Genomic DNA, 19,542 nt, shown 5'->3' on the forward strand with positions numbered 1-19,542 from the left:
TGGCCCCCTCCATTCACCCTTACGGGGTGCTGAGCCCCCCCAGCACCCCCTGAAGGGCTGGGGACCCCGGCATGGAGGCAGAACGGGGCCGAGCACCCCCAACCCCACAGCGCTGCCCCACATCAAGCCCGTCCCGCTGGCCCCGTCGGTGGTGCCCGCTCCATCGGGGGGTCCTGGGGAGGGTTCTGGGGGGGGTCCCCCTCGCCCTAAGCGCTCCCCCCGGGCTTCCCCTTTCCCCGCAGCCCTGGCAGCAGCGGCGAGAGGGGAAGCGAAGGGGCCGGGCCGGGAGCTCGGCGGGGAGGGGACGAGGGGGAGGGCCGGGGGGGGCCGCCCGGCGGCTCGGAGCCGCTCCCGGGGAGCCGCGGCGCCTGCGTGGAGCCCGGTGGCGGCGGGGGAGGCTTCCGGAGCGGGGGTCCGGTCCCGTCCCGTTCCGTCCCCTCCTGTCCCATCCCGTCCCGTCCCGTCCCGACCCGTCCCGCGCCGTCGGTGCTCGCCATGCGGCTCCTCCCGCTCTACCTCGGTAACCACCGCCCGGCCCCGCTCCCACCGCCGTCGGGGCAGGGGGCTGCGGGCTCGGCTTCACCGCGTGTCCCCCCTTCTTCTTCTTCTTCTCTCCCTTCTCCCCTTGTCTCCCACCCCCCGGCCCCGCAGCGCTGTGGGTGGCGGCGGCTCAGGAGCCCGAGTACAGCTCCGGCTGCGCCGAGGGCAGCTGCTACCCGGCCACCGGCGACCTCCTCATCGGCCGCGCCGCCCGCCTCTCCGCCTCCTCCACGTGTGGCCTCCGGCAGCCCGAGCCCTACTGCATCGTCAGCCACCTCCAGGTGAGCCCCCTGACGGCGAGGGGGGTGCCCGGGGACCGGCCGGAGGCACCGAGCGACCCCCGGAGCCCCCCGAGCCCCGACGGGGAGGGGGACGCGGCGGGGACGGGGACGCGTTTGCGGGAGCCCCCCCGGGGCTTAACGGGGAAGAAACCCCGGGGTACGCCCACTTAACACTCGGTGTAAGTTTAATTAACACTGGGTGTAAGTCCGATTAACACTCGGGGTAGGTTCAATTAATGCTCGGGGGGGTTTCAGCCTTAACGCGGAGCCGTCTAGACAGCTTCCTGACGGCAAGTGGTGTGTAGGAGCCGGTTGTAATGGCTTGGCGGCTGTCCTCATAATATAATTACATCTGGATGGTCTCCGGGTGAAAGCAGGCAGATCGGCTCGGCTGGTGGAAGGCAGAGAGGTTTTTAGGATTTAAGAGACGGCTATAAGGGAGTATTGAAGGTCCCTGAGACAGCAGGGGTAGGGGACGGGAGCGGGATCTCCGCTGGGTTAGGTGGAAAGTGAGGGAATTGCCCCAGGCTGAAGTGGCTGCCGAGACAATGGGGACGGATCCTGACACCGGGAAGGAAAACGCCTCCCGTTTGTGCCCTGAGGTTACAAATCTCCCCGCCACACGGTTTTACCACGCTGCCCTGTATGCCGGGGGTAATTCTGGGTTTAACATGGCGGGTAGCCTTGCTGCAACATTTTCAGCATTTTGGGGTTGCTTTCTTTGCATCTCTCCTCCAAAGAAGTAACAAAGGCGCCTTGTTAGTTTTATTGTCCCAGAAAACGCTGAAGTTCCCAGGTGGTTTATGTTAAAACGCGCTGCCTCAGATGGTTTTAACGTGGCCTCGTTCCCGATCTCACAGCCCCGTTTCAGTGGTTGCCTGATATTTCCGTACTGTGAGTGGTACTGGGGAAATCTGCCAGGCTGTGGGTGCAGGAAGGTGCCCCGTAACCACACGGGGCCGAGCACTTTGCAGGACGGGACATTTCGGTGTTGGGCAGTGATTTGGTGGGAGAAGGACGAGTGGCTGCAGGGGGCTGAGGCTGCGGGATGGGACAGGAGGGGACGGGAGGGGACGGGTGCCTTCCCAGCCCCGCAGGACTCAATGAAATAGTAAATCCGCATGGCACAGACCTGCCAGCTCACATGTTCCTGGCTGGCAAAGCACCACGCGTTCGTCTCCCCAGCCACGCTGCAGGGATGGAGCCCGCAGCAATCGGCTGCTGCCGTGCCAGGGCTGAGAGCCCCTGCAGTGTTAGGAGCCCCTCTGCCCCCCCTGCACTGCCACACCTGGGTTATTTGGGGCAGAAACCCTCCCTTTCGGTTCAGCTTGAGTCTTAACCTTGCAAGCTTTGCATGGTTTAGGCAGCACTGTGTAAAAATAGTGCACATAGCACTAGTCACAGTGGGTTTTTGTCCTTTTGGTGAAGAAACGCTTGTCCATTTTCCCAAAAAAGCACGTGCCAGGCTTGCGCCCAGCTGTCTTGTAGGGTGTGCAGGCTGGGGTTGCGTGCATAGCTTCAGATTGCAAACATGGTTGAAGGTGCCTGGATGCGGTGTAGGTAGGAGCCTGAAGAGCTGGATTCAGCATAGAGCTAACCCCACAGGAAAAAGAGCCAGTCACTAAATCACCCATGGGCTACACGAGCACTGAGCCTGCCTGGAGATGTCCCTACAGTGGAGAAGTTACATCTCAAAGCCAGCTCCTAAAAGCAGGGTTACATCACTCAAGTTTTTGAAGGTGCAGTTTTGCGTGCGTACATTTCAGTTCAGGGATTGTCTGGAGATGCTGCCGCTGGTTGTGAGCTCTGCTGGGGAATCGGCATGCAGGCAGGGATTTCCTGAACCCGCAGCGTGCTCTCACGGAAACACAGTGTATGGAATTCCTGGCATAGCTTCCACCGGGCGATTTGCATTAATGCGAAAAGGTAAATACACTTATCAATTAAAAAAAAACAAAGCCAACACCACACCTTCGATGCCTCCTGCAGGCAAAATTCAGAGGAATGTGATATGGATGGAAAATACTCTTATCTGCAGGAAACAACTACTGCCCCGTGGATAAAATTGGTAATGCCAGTTATCTTGTTGTTTCAGGAGGACAAAAAATGTTTCACATGCGACTCAGAGGATCCCTTCCACGACACCCTCAATCCCAACAGCCACCGCATCGAAAACGTGGTCACCACGTTTGCTCCCAATCGCCTGAAGCTCTGGTGGCAGTCAGAAAACGGTATGCAGCTTGGTGGGGAGACATTCCCTGGGCTGGGAGTTGCTTTCCCTTCTTTTGTCTGCGGGTACCTCCGCGTCTGCTGTTAGCTCAGGGCTGGTAATTGCTGCTGTGGGAGGGATCGTGCTGGTAGCAGCGGGCTGAGTAAAGCTGGCTGCTTTTGTGTGCCCGTAACGAAGCCCCGCGAACCCTCCAGGAGTGCTGGAAAGAGCTCTCTCCTGCTGCTCTGTGAGAATCCTTTCCTAAAAAGAGAAGTTTCCCACCCCGGCTCCAGATCTGCCTCATGTTTGGGCAGAGGCAGCGGCGCAGCCTGCCAGCGGCGAGCATCCCAGGGCAGCGCTGCCAAGCCAGGAGGCGCCGCAGGGCTTCCCCACGCTGCTGGGGGAACCGGGGGAAGGAGGTGGGCTGGGGGCTGCAGGGCCGTGGTCCTGCCCTCAGACCTCCACCTCCCTGCTTTCCCTTCCCCAGGCACCCTACATTCCTGTACTCGCGTGCCAAACGGTAAAATGAACTCCAGAAATGAGCCAGCAATTTTTATTTTTTTTTTCACAATATATTGCGTGTCCGTTTGGTGGCCCTTTATTTTATTTTTCACCCTTCCTCTGCCCTTTTTTTGCTTTTATGGTTTTGCTTTTGGCGGGCTTCCCTACACAAAGCGAGGCATCTAGATTTTCATCCTGCCCTAAAGCCTTAAAGCCAGATGGACAGGATGGGATTTCTGCAAAAGCAGTGGCAGGAACTATCCGACTCTACGTTAAAATAACATGGTAATACTTGTAACATTTCTGTTGTCCAGTAAAGAAAGATTTTCTCTAAATCCTTTTTCTCTAAATCCTTTTTAACCATTTCTTTTTAACAATGTAGATCAGACTGGCGAGCTGCTCATCTCTAGTGGCTCTCTTGTAGCGTTCCAAATAATTCATGTTTTTTGCAACAAGCTTGGCAGCACTCAGACAGAAAAGTTCTTAGCGCATAAGGTCATGAAAATGTCCTTCAAGAGTGAAAAACAAATGATTCTTTCTGTCCAATTCATGTTTTCTTCCACTCAGGCACACAGCAGAAGGGACCATCACTGCACACTCTACATGAAGTCACAGCTAGTTGAAAATTTAAGTGTTTTATCAGTTTGTGCTTGTCATTTCTTAGCCTTCCTCCTCTCTGCAAATCTCACTGGATTTTTGTTTTGTTTCTAACTTCAGCATAATTAGTATCCAGCTGTTCTGAGAGGTCTTTTCACATGGCAAAGTAATATTTCTGTTTTGCTTCCTTTCTGCACAGTCTTTGACTGTAGGTAGTTGTGCAGCACAGCTGGGAAAACCTTTCACTTGTCGTGGTTTCCTGCGGGGGCAGGGCAGGGCAGGGCTGGGATAGCTGGCTTAGGGGTACTCCAAAAAACAGGTTATAAAGAAACAGTTCCTGCATCTGGATTAACAGGAGAATCCAGAGTGAGAGAAAAAAGATGGGGAACAGTCCCTACCAGCAGTCGGTGAGATTTGGGGTGCCAGGGCTGGGTTGCAGCCCCCATGGGCTGTGTTGTGTGAGGACAGTGTGGGGCTGGGCTCAGCATCCTCGCCCTTACCAGCCACCGAGCACCTTGGTGCCAGGATGCAGCCTGTAGCAGTCCTTGTCTTCATCCTACATCTGGCAATGTTACACGCTCCGAGATCACAACAGTGCAGGCTCACGCTTCGGTTTTAGCTGCAGGGTGTCTCTGCAGGTGGTGCATGGCACTCCCTGTGCAATACGGTCCTCAGCAGCCCCTTTCTGTCTCCTTGTACCTTACTAAAGCACTAAATCCCTTTTTTGACATCAGATCCAGACGGCAAAGGGAAGAGGCCCTGTGCCACCAGAGCACAGGGCCTCAGCAAAATGTTGCTGCAGAGGCTGGCGGTGTCCTTGATTGTTGCAGTTCCTTTGCTCTGCCCCTGCAGGTCTGGAAAATGTGACTATCCAGCTGAACCTGGAGGCCGAGTTTCATTTCACTCATCTCATCATGACCTTCAAGGTAAGGACACCACAGCCTTACCCACACCCTCACTAGGGGCCCTGCACAGAGCCCCACAAGTCCCCTAAAACACAAGAAAGCGAGAGTCCTTTGCATCCAGGTGATGTTTGGGACAGGGGCTCTGTTTGAGCTGTTTAGCCTGATTTTTAGATCTGTCAGCCATTAACTCCTGAAGTCATGCAGGAGTGACTTGTGACTTGAGTTGTGTTTAAACTTCAAGTGTGGGGCCGCAGAAGGAGTCACACAAAATCCTTGCCGTTTGCCTCTCTGCAGTGGTTGTGTTGCTAGAAGATCATTGCCTAAGTCATATAGTAGCAAGGGTTTTTATTTAAAAAAAATAAAATAAAATTGGCCATGCTATCAGTTTTCATTTGGCAAATGTAAAGGTCTTCAGGAAGAAGAAACATCTGTACACAAAGTGTCTTTGTTTCCTTCCAAACAGATGTCTTGGAATGGCAGATTGTGTCCTGTACATCCTAAATCACAGGCAGCCTTCAGCTGAGGTTTCAGGGCCCGCAGGGCTAAATCTCTTTGTATGTAAACAAATTAATCTCTTAATTTATACCCGTCAGCTTTCCAGGAGAGCCAGCTCCTTTGCCTTGAGGCATCGGCTTGGGTTTCTTCCCTTGCCTTGAGGTGGTGTCCGAGGTGGAAGGTGGTCCCCTCGGGTCCCCTCTGCGGGTCCCCAGCAGTGAGGGACCCTCACCAGGTACCGGTGCCTCTGGGCTCATCAGGAGCTTGGTCAGGAGGAAGGCTGCAGGGGAAAAAAGATGGTTTTAGGGATTATTTGCTGGCTTTGTGGGATAGCTGCTCGAGCTGCCTTACCCCGGTGTGCATTTTCTGTCGGGTGAGATACCAGTCTGTAAGGTGGGTGGTGTTTTCAGCCAGGAAGCAGGAAAAAAGGACTTATTTCCAGCTGTGACTGAAATGTTTTTTGTGCTTGGCTCCTTGAGCACCTTGTCTGAATCCATCTGGTTGATGAAGGGGCTGCTGGCACTTCTTGCTGCAAGCCAGGTACTACATTAGTGTCTGTGTTTTGGAATGCAGTTGATGGAAACATTACTGTTGTCACAAGGTTTGGGGATCAAAGGGATTCAAAATCTTTTTTAAAAACTCCATTAGCTAATTGTTCTGGAGTGGAATACATGCAGGGAAGAAGGAAGGTAGAGTAGGGTTTTGGGACTCAGGGGAAGCTGGGTACAATACGAGTGAATGAAGCTCAACACCTCGGGTTCCTTAAGGAGATCCCTGCTCAGGGGACAGGAGGTGAGACCCGGTATGTCTCTGTGGAAGATCAGTTGAAGAGGTATGGCAAGGAAGAAGGCTGTGCTGCTTTCCACAAGCAGTGGAAAAAATCCCTTTGTCTCCCCAGAGCCCTGCTTTAATCTCCAGTTTTGAGAAAGGATTTGGAATCTGAGAAACTTGCAAGTTTGGGTGCTTGATTGCTGAATGCTGTCTGGTCTGTGGTTTGATGTGTGTTATTTTGAAGGTCTGCCTCTGAGCAGAATGTAAAATACCAGCAGTAAAGGCTGGTAGAAAAAAAAAAAAAAAGTAAATATTGGAAATAATCACTGCAGAGAGAGAAGAGATTAAAATCCAGATGTGTGGATAGCTCATACTTAAAAATGTTCAGTGTAAATGCAAACAACTATTAACCAAGTACAATCTCCTTTGGTTTTCCCATCACTAGACATTCCGTCCTGCCGCAATGTTGATAGAAAGATCATCTGATTTTGGAAAAACATGGCAAGTATATAGGTATTTTGCATATGACTGTGAGAGCTCGTTTCCTGGGATTTCAACTGGACCCATGAAGAAAGTGGATGATATCATTTGTGATTCCCGGTACTCCGACATTGAACCTTCAACTGAGGGAGAGGTCAGAGGGTTTTTTTCAATATGTTGATTGTGTAGGCTTTTTCCATACAAATCCTGATTCTCTGAATCTTCTGTTGTTCTGTCTTTCCTCCAGGTAATATATCGCGTTTTAGATCCTGCTTTTAGAATTGAAGATCCGTACAGTCCAAGGATTCAAAGTATGTATGCTGTTATCTTCCAGGCTTATTTTAAAGGGTTTCTGTTCTTAGTTATTTGCTATTTAAAAAAAAAAAAATAAGCCACAAATAAGGTCATGCATTTGCCTTGGTAATAATTTTGAAGTTGTGTGAATACATTTCTGGTATGGCTTCTTTTCCTGACTCAGACAGTGATCTACTGGGAAATAACAATCACTGGTGTCAATTCAAGTGATTGTTCTTATGCACATCATTGTAGTTGGTCCTTTTCTTATTTGTTGAGGGAAATATTTTTGCTAAAGAACCCCCCTCCCCAAAATACATGCAGTTGCTGAGAGAAACCTTGGACATGATCATGTCATTGCAGGGTTTTCAGAAAGCAGAGAAACAGAACTACAAATGTACTTATCTAGAAATGCAAAATGATGTTAAAATCAACAGGGTTGTGTTTTATGTTTTAGATTTCAGAACATGTAAATCACAGCTTCTGGATGACTGGCCTTGGTAGCAGTGAATGGCTGGTCCATGCAGACGTGGTCATAAACCAAAAATGCCTGTAGCGGGCAAGTAAATCTGAAGTGAAAAAAATCTGAAGAAAAAGAGTGTCTGCTAGTTGCTATATTGCTTGAATCTTTTTTTATACAAAGTTTTAAAGGAGAGAGGGTCTGCTTTCATTGGTTTGAAGTGCTTTTTCAAGCATTGTTTCGAGTTCATAAGAAAATATGCATAATATCCAAGTGGACGTGTAGATTGAATTAATTACCACATCATTGCCTTTACGCAGATTATCCCTTGAGAACTCCTTTGTGTTTGGTCACTGATGAAGTGTTGCCTCTTTTAACAGAATATGACTAATTAAATCTGGGCAAGTTGGGTGTGTGAAAAAGAAGAATATGTTTGTGTCTTGTTGCCAACTAAGATTTTGGTCCAAAAGGCTCATAACTTTTAAAGCTTCTGGTCCATTTGTCAGCAGTTCCTTAATATCACCCCCATTTTATACTTTAAACCCAAAGTGTAGAAAGAATCAGTGTCTCCTCGGTGGTGCTGGTGTACATGCATTTAATATTTGTGCTTGTGTCTGTGTGTGCCTACAGTAAAACAGACTAAAACTCTGAATTAAGCTTAAACTAACTTTCACGGTGATCAGCATGTAGTAAATTAATGCAATTTTTGGATGTTAGGGATGTGAAGTGATACAATGTGTAGTACATTAAGTGCTGAAATTAAACCTGATCTAATCTGCCCGTAGGAAGCGTGTTTGGGAAGTCACTGCTGGCTTCCTCCCATTCAGTACAATATCTGGTAAATAACTCCAAAACATGTTTTTTTTTTTTTTTCTGGTGTCCCCTGCAGACCTCTTAAAGATCACAAATCTGAGAATCAAGTTCGTCAAGCTGCACACACTGGGAGATAACCTCCTGGACTCACGGATGGAGATCAGGGAGAAGTACTACTATGCCATCTACGACATGGTGGTGCGCGGGAACTGCTTCTGCTACGGGCACGCCAGCGAGTGTGCCCCGGTGGAGGGCTTCGACGAGGAGGTGGAAGGAATGGTGAATATGCTCACTTTTCTCCCCAAAGCTGTTCCGGATTTTTTTTTAAGTGATTTAAAAACAATGAAGTGAAGAGATGTGATAGGAGAAATGTGAGTCGCCCTCTGCCCTCAACTTTCAAACAAGAAAACCATTGAAAACTACTCTTTGTTGGTCAACCTTTCTGTCATTATTGACATTAATCAAGTACAGAGAGCTCAGATTCAGTGAAAATAGTTCTAGCATTCCTTTTCTAATTATGTTAAAGAGCTGATGGAATTAAAAGGCAAGAAGGCAGAAAGGGAGGGTATTTGTATGGGGCTGGAGATGTGTATATTGTCTTGGTTGCCCTAAGACTGAAGTAAGTAGGGGCTTCAAAGGATGAAGCACTTTGATGAATCAAAGAAAAACTGCATTTGTATCACTCCTTATCTGCTGAGAAGTGGGGGCTATAGGTTTGTATAGTTTTAGCCCTAATCAACAGGAAGCCCTGGAGGAAAATTCTGCTGCCTGCCTTGCATGCTGTTGCGTGAGTGCCCAATCCCTTCTGGCTTGCGGGTTTGCCCATGATTTTTGCCTGAGAGTGGTAAGAGCAGCCCTGTTAATGAGTGAGTTATTAACTGCATGGAAGTGCGGAAGCATAGGGGGAGGTTGTGTGGGTTGCCCCAGGGGCCGCAGGATGCAGGTACGCTCCATTGCTCCGAGCTTTCTCCCAAGGTCTCCTCCACCTGACCGGCAGCAAGACCAGCTTTGCCTCTGAAACTGTGGGTCAGGTGCTGGTAATCCCTGGCATCAAGGGCAGTGGCTGTCACACAATCACTGTTCAGTGCTTATGTGTTGAAGGCAAAGTTGGGCTGATGGATAAAACCCATCCAGACTGTGGTGGTCTCTGCTCTTGGCTTCCAGAAGGATGGCAGGGTGACAGTGGGCTAGAATTGACATGCTGATTTAACTAGATGAGTGTTAACGTCTAATTAACAGATAACAAACAGCTAATTCTTAGCTCTAAGATGCTTTTGTAATTATTTAGGTGGAACTGTGCTGTTCTTGTTAGTGTCAGAAAGCATTTTTCATGCATTTGTTTCAGAAAGGAAAGAAGGACAAGTTTGCATGAGGACATTCCTACCTAGGCAGGCAAGGGATGCTCCTGTGGCCCTTTGTCTTGTTATGCACATTAAAGTCCCCAAAAGTATGTCCATTATGTACTGGCTGCAGGTTGGATTATCTACTTTTTTATCAGCTTTTTTTGTTTCCCCGTCCTCTTAAACCAACTATATTCCTCTCATTTATGTATATATATATTTTTAATGACAGGTCCACGGGCACTGCATGTGCAGGCATAATACCAAAGGCTTAAACTGTGAGCAGTGTTTGGATTTCTACCACGACTTACCCTGGCGACCTGCCGAAGGCCGCAATACTAACGCATGCAAAAGTGAGTTTGGGTAAACTGCAGATGATATTTCTTGCTTTTTGTCTGATATTCCTTGCTTTTAGAGCATTAACGTGTTTTTTGTGTGAGTGGGTTGTGGGATTTGTGACGCTCCATGAAGTTCTGCATGTTCTCCAGTAGACTTTGGCCTGCCTTTTCTGCAGGCTCGCATCTCCCCTGGGGCTAAGCAGTGCTTTTTGTCATTGTCACAGAGTGCAACTGCAACGGCCACTCCACGCAGTGCCACTTCGACATGGCTGTGTACATGGCCACGGGGAACACCAGCGGGGGGGTTTGTGACGACTGCCAGCACAACACCGTGGGACGCAACTGCGAGCAGTGCAAGCCCTTCTACTTCCAGCACCCCGAGAGAGACCTGCGGGACCCGGACGTCTGCGAGCGTAAGTGCAGCCCTGCTCCTGGGGTAGAGTGGTTGTGGTGCTTGGGCCAGCATCCCTAGGCCTTGCTCTGGAAGATTTAGGGTTTACCGTAGCTCCTGCTCTCTTCTCCAACCCTTTTTTCATCCCAAAGATCCCGGAGAGGAGGTGTTTATCTTGGAGGTCTTGAGTGAGCCTGGCTGGGTTTTGTTTTCTCTTCAAAAATCTGGAAATGCGTTTGGCCGCTACATGTTCAACCCATGTCATGTCTAATCCTTGCGGTAACGGTGCCTGCTCTCTACACAGCAGGCGAGTTTAAATAATTCCGTGTGAGACTTGGCCTTTTCCGCTGCAGCAGTCAATAAAATGTGCCCAATGCTTCCTTCTTAGCCTGCAACTGTGACCCAGCTGGCTCCCAGAATGGTGGCATATGTGATCGCTACACCGATTTCTCTACTGGCCTCATTGCTGGACAGTGCCGTTGTAAATTATTTGTCGAAGGGGAGCGTTGTGACCTCTGCAAAGAAGGTTTCTATGGTCTGAGTGCTGATGACCCAGCGGGCTGTCAGTGTGAGTAAAAACATATGTTCCTTTCTGTGGGATCAAAAGCTCTTTGAGGAGCTGCTAGTGCTGGGAGAGCTTGGTTTCTGGGGTGGTTTTTCTCTTCCTTTCTTTCATGTTTTGCGAAAGGAAAAACATTCCTGGAGATTTGCTGCAGCTTGGAGTCCACCCTCCACTATAGCTCAGCCCCCCAGCTGATCCTGGTGGAAATAGCAGAACCCTCCGTGTTTGTTTTTAAGCCTCTAAGCCAGGGAAGTTTTACTGGGATGGGAGGTGGGCAAAGTATGCAATTAATCTCTGACCTGGGAAATGAGAGGAAGCTTAAATATAAATATTTAAATGGGATGCTGTCTAAAAGGTAACCGAAGCCCTGTGTTTTGACCTGCTTATTTGTATTTCCCCATCTAGCTTGTGCATGTAATCCTCTGGGTACCCATCCCGGAGGGAATCCTTGTGATTCAGAGACAGGAAACTGCTATTGTAAGCGCCTGGTGACAGGAAAGCAGTGCAGTCAGTGCCTGGTAAGTAGATTACGATAAGAATAATTAGAAGATGCTGGTGTGAGGGATGCTGGTATGCGGAAAGCAGGGGGCGAGGTGCTGGCCTCAGTCTGCGCTCTCCTGCAAGCAGGCGCCTGAGGTCCAGGCTGCAGCAGGCACCTCAGGGTGTGAGGAGCTGTGGAGCATGCTGTGTTATGGATGGGGACCTGGGATGTGTGCTAAGGGAGAGTCGAGGCAGGTGAGAGCATCTGGAAATTAATTCTGGTACTGCAGTGCAAGGAGTAAGACATTAGGGCACCTATCGCAGTTGCTCTGTGAAAATGAGAAATCTGGGGCAGTTCTGCCAGAGCCCCTATGTTGCAAAAGACAAAAAGGTCTGAGAAGCAGTGCTACCCAAAAAAAAGAAAAAAAGATTCTCTATGCTGGCCATTTTTCAGGCAGTGATTAATTCCTACACATACGTTTCCATACATTGTTTACATGTGCTGGAGTGTTACAGAAACAGCCTGTCAAATAAAGGGATGTGTTTGTATAAACATTGACAGGCTCTCTTATCTGACAGTAAACTATATGGTAAAGCTAAACAAGGCTGGCTAGCTGCTGAGCCAGCTGTAGGGGAACAGCCCTGCACGGGCAGAGCCCGGAGCAAAGCCCCAGCAGCCCACGTGCTGCTCTCTGCTCAGGCACGGTGTGCTGGGTTGTCGTTCTCCCAGCCCTTTGTGGGTCAGGAGCCCACATCCAAAGTAAATGGATAAAAAATAGGGGTGAAACCAGAAAGCTGGAGTCCTCTGGAAGCTTTCTTTTAAAGCTGGGTGGAAAAGGGGTTTGTTTCCAAGCTCCTGAACCAGCCAGAAGGACGGAGGAGAGTGGGTGAGGGTGGTTTTGGCTCTTAAGGATGACAGCCTGGGGTGTCTTATACTGAGTATTGCAAAATAATGCTGTGCTTTTGGGGTGGATGGGGTTAAATCGGTGATGTCTCCTCCTGCAGCCGGAGCACTGGGGCCTGAGCAATGACATGGATGGATGTCGGCCCTGCGACTGCGACCAGGGGGGAGCACTGCACAACAAGTGAGTCCCAGCTCAGTTCCTCTCCTGCAATCATTCACCCCAGCAAGTTTCGCTTCGTTTGCCACCACAACACCTCAGTGTTTTCTGGAGGGCAGCATTTGGGATCGTCTTTCTGCTCTGGCATGCAGAAAGTAGCAGATCTTGATTGCTGCAAGGGGCGATAGAGGCGTCTGCATCTCTTCTGTGCTGAGCCTGCTCTTGGTTTTCTCCCCCACTGGCCCTTTAGCCAGTCTGTCTGTCTGTCTGGAGGGAAACAGTTAGCTGCAGGGCGTTGGATGTGGATCTGCACTGGGGAAGTGGAGGTTGTTCAGACAGAAATGTAGGTTTTGGAGATGCATCCATTGGTAAGAGCATGGAAAGTCCTGCCTTAAATGTCCAGTTCAGGCATTTTGGGCCGCCAGACCACTCCTCCCATCAGAGCAGCTTCCCCTGCTTTAGGTTCATGGCTTTTCAACAGCAGCACATTCCTTTGTCCTCTTTTCTTCTTCCTTCCCTCCGCAGACCCTGTGAAATGTCTGGGTTTTGTCTGAAACCACAGCAGTTTCCCGGGGGGATGGATTAATGCCACGTTGCCTGGTTTGCTCTCTACCATTTCTTGGTTGCCACCACCTGGCTCCCGCCCAGGGCGTGGGATGCAGCACCTGGGGCAGCCACACCTCACCCCAAATTCATCCCCACACAAACCGCAGAGGTTGCAGCCTTGGCGTCCCCGGAGGGGAAACTTTCCAGCTCCCCTTCTGGGGCAGCTGGGGCACTTCAGCACCTAAAAGCAGACACTGAAGTGAATCTCCATAATTTCAAAAGTTATTTCAGGTATAAATTACTTTTAGACTAGGTTTAAAAAGCCTGGAGATTTTCCAGGAAACCCAGAGAGTTGTGATTTTAGAAAGATTTCTACATTAAATTTAAAATTTAAGGAAAGCAACATCTTTTGGTGGACTAACAAACCCTCCCATGAGACAGTGTAAGCAGGTCTCTTCAAAAATAAAACCTACCCGCTCGTTCTTCATAGTGCAGGGTGGACTCTGGGGACAATAAAAATGTGAAAAGGCAGTTTGGGGATAAAGCTACACTGAGAAAATAAAATGGCTTGTTATGGAGGAAGTGGACCTGTCCATGCCATTGTGGACAGACCTTCGCTGTCCCACGTCTTTGGCTGTGTCCATCTCTGTCTGAAGGAGCTCAGCATGGTCGGGGCTGGTAGTGCCGTGCAGAGCTACCTTGGGCAACCTCCTGGGATGTGCTTTGTCACGTACAAGAGCAGCCTGACATCCTGGGGCGTGCAGGGTCGTGCATGTTCTTGCTCTGCACAAGCCCAGACGAGCAGATCGGCTGCTTGCATGGCCTGCACGCCTGGAGCCAAAGGACAGACGTGCCTCTTGGCTGTGGATGACTGTAAAAGCAAGCGAAGCTCTCTCAGGACTGTTGTGTGGCCCCGAGGAACTCCTCACATCTGCAGCATTCAGTCCTCTCACCATCCAGACAGGGGAAACCACGCAGGCTGTCTGTTGGAAATGGTCCCTGGCTCGTGCTCGCTCCGAGGCCGTGCCTGGGCCCTGCTTGGGGGAACACCAGCTGGGCTGAGCCCTTGACAGCGCAGATGAACCAGCTGTAGAGCTTGGGATTAGGTCCTGGTACCACTTCCTGTCTAGATGCTTCTACAACCAGGAGCACTTCTCTGGTGTCACTTAAAATGTAAAAGCTGGAGGTGGCTCTAGCAGTGCCTTGTTGGAGCCAAGCTGCACTCTACATTCACCATTTTTCCATTTTAGCTGCTCGAGTGAATCTGGCCAGTGTGAGTGCCGGCCCCACATGTTCGGACGTCAGTGCAATCAAGTAGAGCCTGGCTATTACTTCATCTCGCTCGACCATTACATCTACGAGGCAGAGGAAGCCAACTTGGGTCCCGTGAGTAGCAGTTTGAGCGTGCCGCTCTGTGGGAAAGCTCCGTTGCGCTGTTTGGGTGGTGGAAAGAGGCTGGTTTATGACTTGAGTGTTGTGCGAAGACCATGTGGAAAGATGCCAGACTGAATTCTATGAGAACACTGCCCATCTGTAGCTGTTCGGTCTTAGTATCAATAAATCATGTGGTAATTTAGGGGAGGAAACTTTCCTTTTTTAGTAAGTTTAGAATCACAGAATATCCCAAGTTGGAAGGGACCCTTAAGGATCATCGAGTCAAGTTTCTTTGATCACGACCATACAGTTTAATGTCTTCATCCCTTCTTTACCCCCGGCATATACGCCCATTTCTCTTCTCCCTCTTATCCCACGTGTGGTGGGTCACCAACACTGCCTCTTTCCTTCGGTGCCAGTGACTGGGAGGGAGCAGCACACATTTAAACGTGTTGCTGTGCGATGTAGGGTTTCTGTGTATCAGTGGCATTTCTTTTATTAATGACCAATGACCAAGCTTAATCATGCAAAAAACTGATTTGTAAGTGAGGATCACTCTCGTTTGTTTTGCCCGCTGGCATGGTACATCGGGGTCTCTGGCTTTTTCCTGTCCCCAAGAACGCAGCCTTGCTTTTAATTCATTAAAAGAAGCTGGGTGATTACATCAATTATCCTTGCCTCCAGCAAGGAGACAGCAATGAGATAATGGTTTCTCTGAAGCAGCAGATTGCAGTCTGCCTGTAATTGGGGCACTAACTCCTAATTTATTTGTTCGAGGCAGAGTGCGGTCACTTTGCTGTTTCAGCCAAGACCGAGCAGTTTGGCTGTCAGATAGCAGTGTGGAGCTCAGCTTGGACTGCAGCAAGGGCACTTGAGCTGGCACGAGATTTTGGGTGAATTTGTGTCTGCCCAAGTGGAAGGGCAGTGCCAGGGGCTCGTGGTGCCCAGGGTTGAGGGGCTCAGCTGAAAACCTGCCGTGCCAAGCAGAGGGGGAATCATGCCTCATTTTACCTTTTGAAACTGCCTGAACAAACCATTTTAAACACTGCCAATTTTGGGGAAAAAGATTTCTTCTTTTCTTCTTAATCTGGTGGCAGAATAAGATTTGAATTTCCAGGCAGAGACCCAAGAGGAGACAAAATGAAATGGCACGGAGTTATGGGGGTTTTCAGACGGTGCCAAGTCCCGGTGCACAATCCCCACATGCTCTCACTCATGTCCTGCCTGAAATCCTTTCTGGGAGCTCCAACCCTTTGTCCAAAGCCAAAGGGTAATAATTTATAGCCTGGCTCTCTTCAAAGAGTGTGAGAATACATGAAGGGACATCCTGGAGTGATAGACGTATTGACATTTCCTTACATTTTATCCCTTTCTACTGAAGCAGCTTCCGTAGGAATGCACAGGATGTTGTTTTATAGCGAGAGCTATTCGTGGATGCAGATATATTTGAAACGGGAAGTTTGAGCATCACAGATTGCCATTTTCTGTTGCCTTTTTCTTTTTTTGCCGTATATAAAGAGTAACAGATAAAAACCTGACGTCTCAGACTGAAAGGAATGGCCAGTATGAGTTTGGGTGCTTAATGGCTAATGATAATTAGGGTCTCTGTTATTCAGTGACACCCTCCAGCAGCTCGATAGCTGCGGTCTGCTCTCTAAATGTTGTTCCAACTAGTGGTTTGGCTTGGCCTGGCCCGGTGTAATCAGGAAGCAGTTAGCACTCAGCTCGGGCAGTTAGCGGAGCAGTTTGGTGCCTTTGCAGTAAATCCTTCTGCTACAAACGTGATGTGTGAGTTATTATGACAGAAGAGTTATATCCTGCGCTGGCACAAATCATGCGTCTCTTCAGGGTGAAGTAGATGGTCAATGAGTAACTCACAGAAGGTTTTTAAATTTAATTGCCCGCCGCAACAGAGAAGTGGATGAAGAATCGTGCAGTATCATTGAATCTGTCTTTCTCTTAGTGGGCTGTTACATGGAAGGTGTCTGTGCTGTGGCCTCAGAGAGTGGTGAGGCCCTGGCACAGGCTGCCCAGAGAAGCTGTGGATGCCCCATCCCTGGAAGTGTCCAAGGCCAGGCTCGATGGGGCTTTGGACAGCCTGAGCTGGTGGGAGGTGTCCCTGCCCATGGCAGGGGGTTGGAATTAGATGATTTTTAAGGTCCCTTCCAACCCAAACCATTCTGTGGTTCTAAGTAGAAAGACAACAGTGTGCATGCACACGTGTTTAAAAGAGAGAACTTCTGTTTTCTGGGATGGAAATCATGGACATGGCAATCCAGAAATGATCCACCAACAGAGCTCATCAGTTCACATGTTCTAGTGGGGCTCACAAATTCAGCATATCGGTATTAAAATCTCTGCTCCCTCTTTCTGTAGGGCGTAAATATAATAGAGCGCCAGTCCACGCAGGACCGCACACCATCGTGGACAGGCATAGGATTTGTGAGGGTCCCTGAGGGGGCATACCTGGAGTTCTACATCGACAATATCCCCTACTCCATGGAGTACGACATCGTGGTCCGCTACGAGCCACAGGTAGGTCTGTGGGTGCTGTGCCACTGCCCTGTGAACAACTGGTGGGAGACGAGGGCTTCCTGGAGGAATCAGAACTCAAAGACAAGGACAGGAGCTCTTATTTGTTTTTATTATCCCCAATATTATTTGCTTCACGGTTTTATTCAGTACAGGTGCTGCAGCACCTGTTTAATCAGCAAATTACAACATGACAAGTCAGAGGATGGCTGGAGCACTTGGCTCTCCCAGAGCTTACAGCCCTTGCTTGATGCTGATCAGCCTTTTTCTCTCCAGTTGCCGGATCAGTGGGAAAAAGCAGTGATCACTGTGTCGCGCCCAGGCAAGATTCCCACAGGTAGCCGATGTGGCAACACGGTTCCTGATGATGATAATCAGGTGGTCTCACTGCCTCCCGGCTCCAGGTGTGTATAACAGGATGGGACAGAAAGAGAAAACCTTTTTAAAAAAGAAAAATGGTGAATTCACCAAAAGCAGGCATCTGTGAGGCACCCAAACCTGCAGTTTTGAAGGAATGTGCCAAAGCAGTTTCAGTCCAGCTGAAAGAGAATCGTCATGTCTTCAGTTTGCTGTGGCCCCTATGAAATTAATGAAATTTCATTATCAACGGGTTGTAAAAACATATATGCAGTACTGTGTCTGTAGTCTCAAAGCTTTTAAGTTTATTCCTGTCGTCTGACTTTTGTTCACTGTGTACAGGGGGGAGAACTTGGTGTTTGCACAGCCCGTGAGCGAACATCGCCGTTACTCTTTACCTTGCCGATAAGCTTTTCCGGCTCTGACTCACGCGAGCCTCTGAAGCGCCTCTTTGCATCGTAGCTTTTGTTCTGCCCACTCTTGGCTGCTCTCTGCTATCTCGATTGCTTTATAGGGCTACCTGAAATGCCTGACGGTGCTGGGCATTTGAAGTGAGGCATATTTCCTGTTCCCAATCCAGATACGTCGTTCTCCCACGGCCAGTCTGCTTTGAGAAGGGGCTGAATTACACCATCCGCCTGGAGCTGTCCCAGTACTCCTCGGTGGACACCGAGATGGAGAGCCCGTACACGCTTATCGACTCTGTGAGCACAAATTACCTCAGGGGTGCTTTGGTGGACAAGCGTTCTTAAAATCCTGAAAATTTGCATCTTTTCTGGGATGGGTCTGTGTAAATCCCAAGTGCTACCTCACGGAGTTGTTGCTTAGGGCTCAATTCAGATTTTAACTGAATGGTTTAAAGCAAGGTAGATTTCTTCAGGCTCAAAGTTGTTTTTCTGCTAAGAGGCTTTTGCTGTCTTTTACAGGACTGCAGATAGTTCCACAGAGCTGGACTTTTGCAGCATAATATATGTTGTGAATATCAAACTGTTTCTTTTGAAATGATAGGGTTTGGTAAGAATTTGTTAGATACCAGAACTATGCCACAGAAAAGTACAAAAATTCTGTCACTTTCCTTCCAAATTCAGTCAGTCTCTCCTTTTTGGCCTAAGAAGGATGATAGAAATTGAGATAATCACAAGTTTTCACAGTTTTAATGGAGGCTATTTATAAATAGTGACACGTGGCCGTTGTAAAATTGTTTTATAGCTCGTTCTCATGCCGTACTGCAAATCACTGGACATATTCACAGTGGGAGGCTCAGGCGAAGACGTGGTCACAAACAGCGCTTGGGAGACTTTCCAAAGATACCGGTGCCTGGAAAACAGCAGGAGCGTTGTGAAAACCCCGATGACGGATGTCTGCAAGAACATCATATTCAGCATTTCTGCACTATTACACGAGACCGCCTTATGTACGTAGCTACCCGCTTGTAGAGGAAACCATACCTGGAGGCCTGATGGCGCTTCCAGGTTTGCATGGGGAGCACGTGCATATGGGAAGAGCCATGGGGTGAGTGTCCTGCAACACAATTCTCACTGCTCCCTAATGCTTCTCTCTTCCTAGCCTGCCAGTGTGACCCCCAGGGCTCGCTGAGCTCGGTGTGCGACCCCAGCGGAGGACAGTGCCAGTGTCGGCCCAACGTAGTGGGAAGGCAGTGCGACAGATGTGCCCCCGGCACCTTTGGGTTTGGGCCCAGCGGATGCAGGCGTACGTGAGACCCCGTCCTCTGCGCTGGGCTGCCAATGGGGCTGGGCACTGGGCACTGAAGCACAGCCCCTTTCCTCCTCTCCTTGCAGCTTGCGAGTGCCATGTCCGAGGTTCGTACAATGCCTTCTGCGACGCGGAGACGGGCCAGTGCCACTGCTTCCCCGGCGTGTACGGGCGACAGTGCGACCGCTGCCTGCCCGGCTTCTGGGGCTTCCCCAGCTGCCAGCCCTGCCACTGCAATGGCCATGCTGACGACTGCAGCCCCTACACCGGGGAGTGCCTGCACTGCCGGGACCACACGGCCGGCCACAACTGCGAGAGGTATTTGTAACAGCGCTCCTTGGATGGCCCGTGGTGGCAGTCACAGCCAGCGGGGCCTTTGCTGTAAAATGTAGGATGTATGGAGGGAGGCAAGTCTGTGTGCCCTGGGAGCCAGGGAGTAGGGAGCACGCTGCCTGTGGCTTCCCATCTCCCACCAGAGAGCGCGTTGTGGGACCCCAAGGCT

General features: G+C 49.8%; 1 protein-coding gene across 2 annotated transcripts in view; it reads left to right on the forward strand.

The window, feature by feature from the left end:
* The first annotated feature begins 349 nt into the window (after positions 1-349).
* The window catches only part of LAMB1 (laminin subunit beta 1), a 41,908-nt gene continuing 22,715 nt past the window's right edge, over positions 350-19,542 (forward strand). The window contains exons 1-19 of one of the 2 annotated variants that reach the window (XR_014317408.1): positions 350-520; positions 652-821; positions 2,917-3,052; positions 4,981-5,054; positions 6,745-6,933; positions 7,027-7,090; positions 8,423-8,625; positions 9,919-10,039; positions 10,249-10,437; positions 10,804-10,983; positions 11,383-11,495; positions 12,463-12,542; positions 14,315-14,450; positions 16,815-16,973; positions 17,247-17,374; positions 17,908-18,031; positions 18,537-18,741; positions 18,894-19,037; positions 19,127-19,358. Coding sequence is in view for 1 of the 2 variants with exons in the window: in XM_082759330.1 (XP_082615456.1) it covers positions 496-520; positions 652-821; positions 2,917-3,052; positions 4,981-5,054; positions 6,745-6,933; positions 7,027-7,090; positions 8,423-8,625; positions 9,919-10,039; positions 10,249-10,437; positions 10,804-10,983; positions 11,383-11,495; positions 12,463-12,542; positions 14,315-14,450; positions 16,815-16,973; positions 17,247-17,374; positions 17,908-18,031; positions 18,537-18,741; positions 18,894-19,037; positions 19,127-19,358 (2,672 nt within the window). In the remaining variant the exon portion in view is untranslated. The remainder of the gene's footprint in view (positions 521-651; positions 822-2,916; positions 3,053-4,980; positions 5,055-6,744; positions 6,934-7,026; positions 7,091-8,422; positions 8,626-9,918; positions 10,040-10,248; positions 10,438-10,803; positions 10,984-11,382; positions 11,496-12,462; positions 12,543-14,314; positions 14,451-16,814; positions 16,974-17,246; positions 17,375-17,907; positions 18,032-18,536; positions 18,742-18,893; positions 19,038-19,126; positions 19,359-19,542) is intronic. The other variant, XM_082759330.1, reaches the window with a different exon arrangement.

Source organism: Aythya marila (genome assembly GCF_965140915.1).
Source record: "Aythya marila genome assembly, chromosome: 1".
Classification (NCBI taxonomy): Eukaryota; Metazoa; Chordata; class Aves; order Anseriformes; family Anatidae; genus Aythya; species Aythya marila.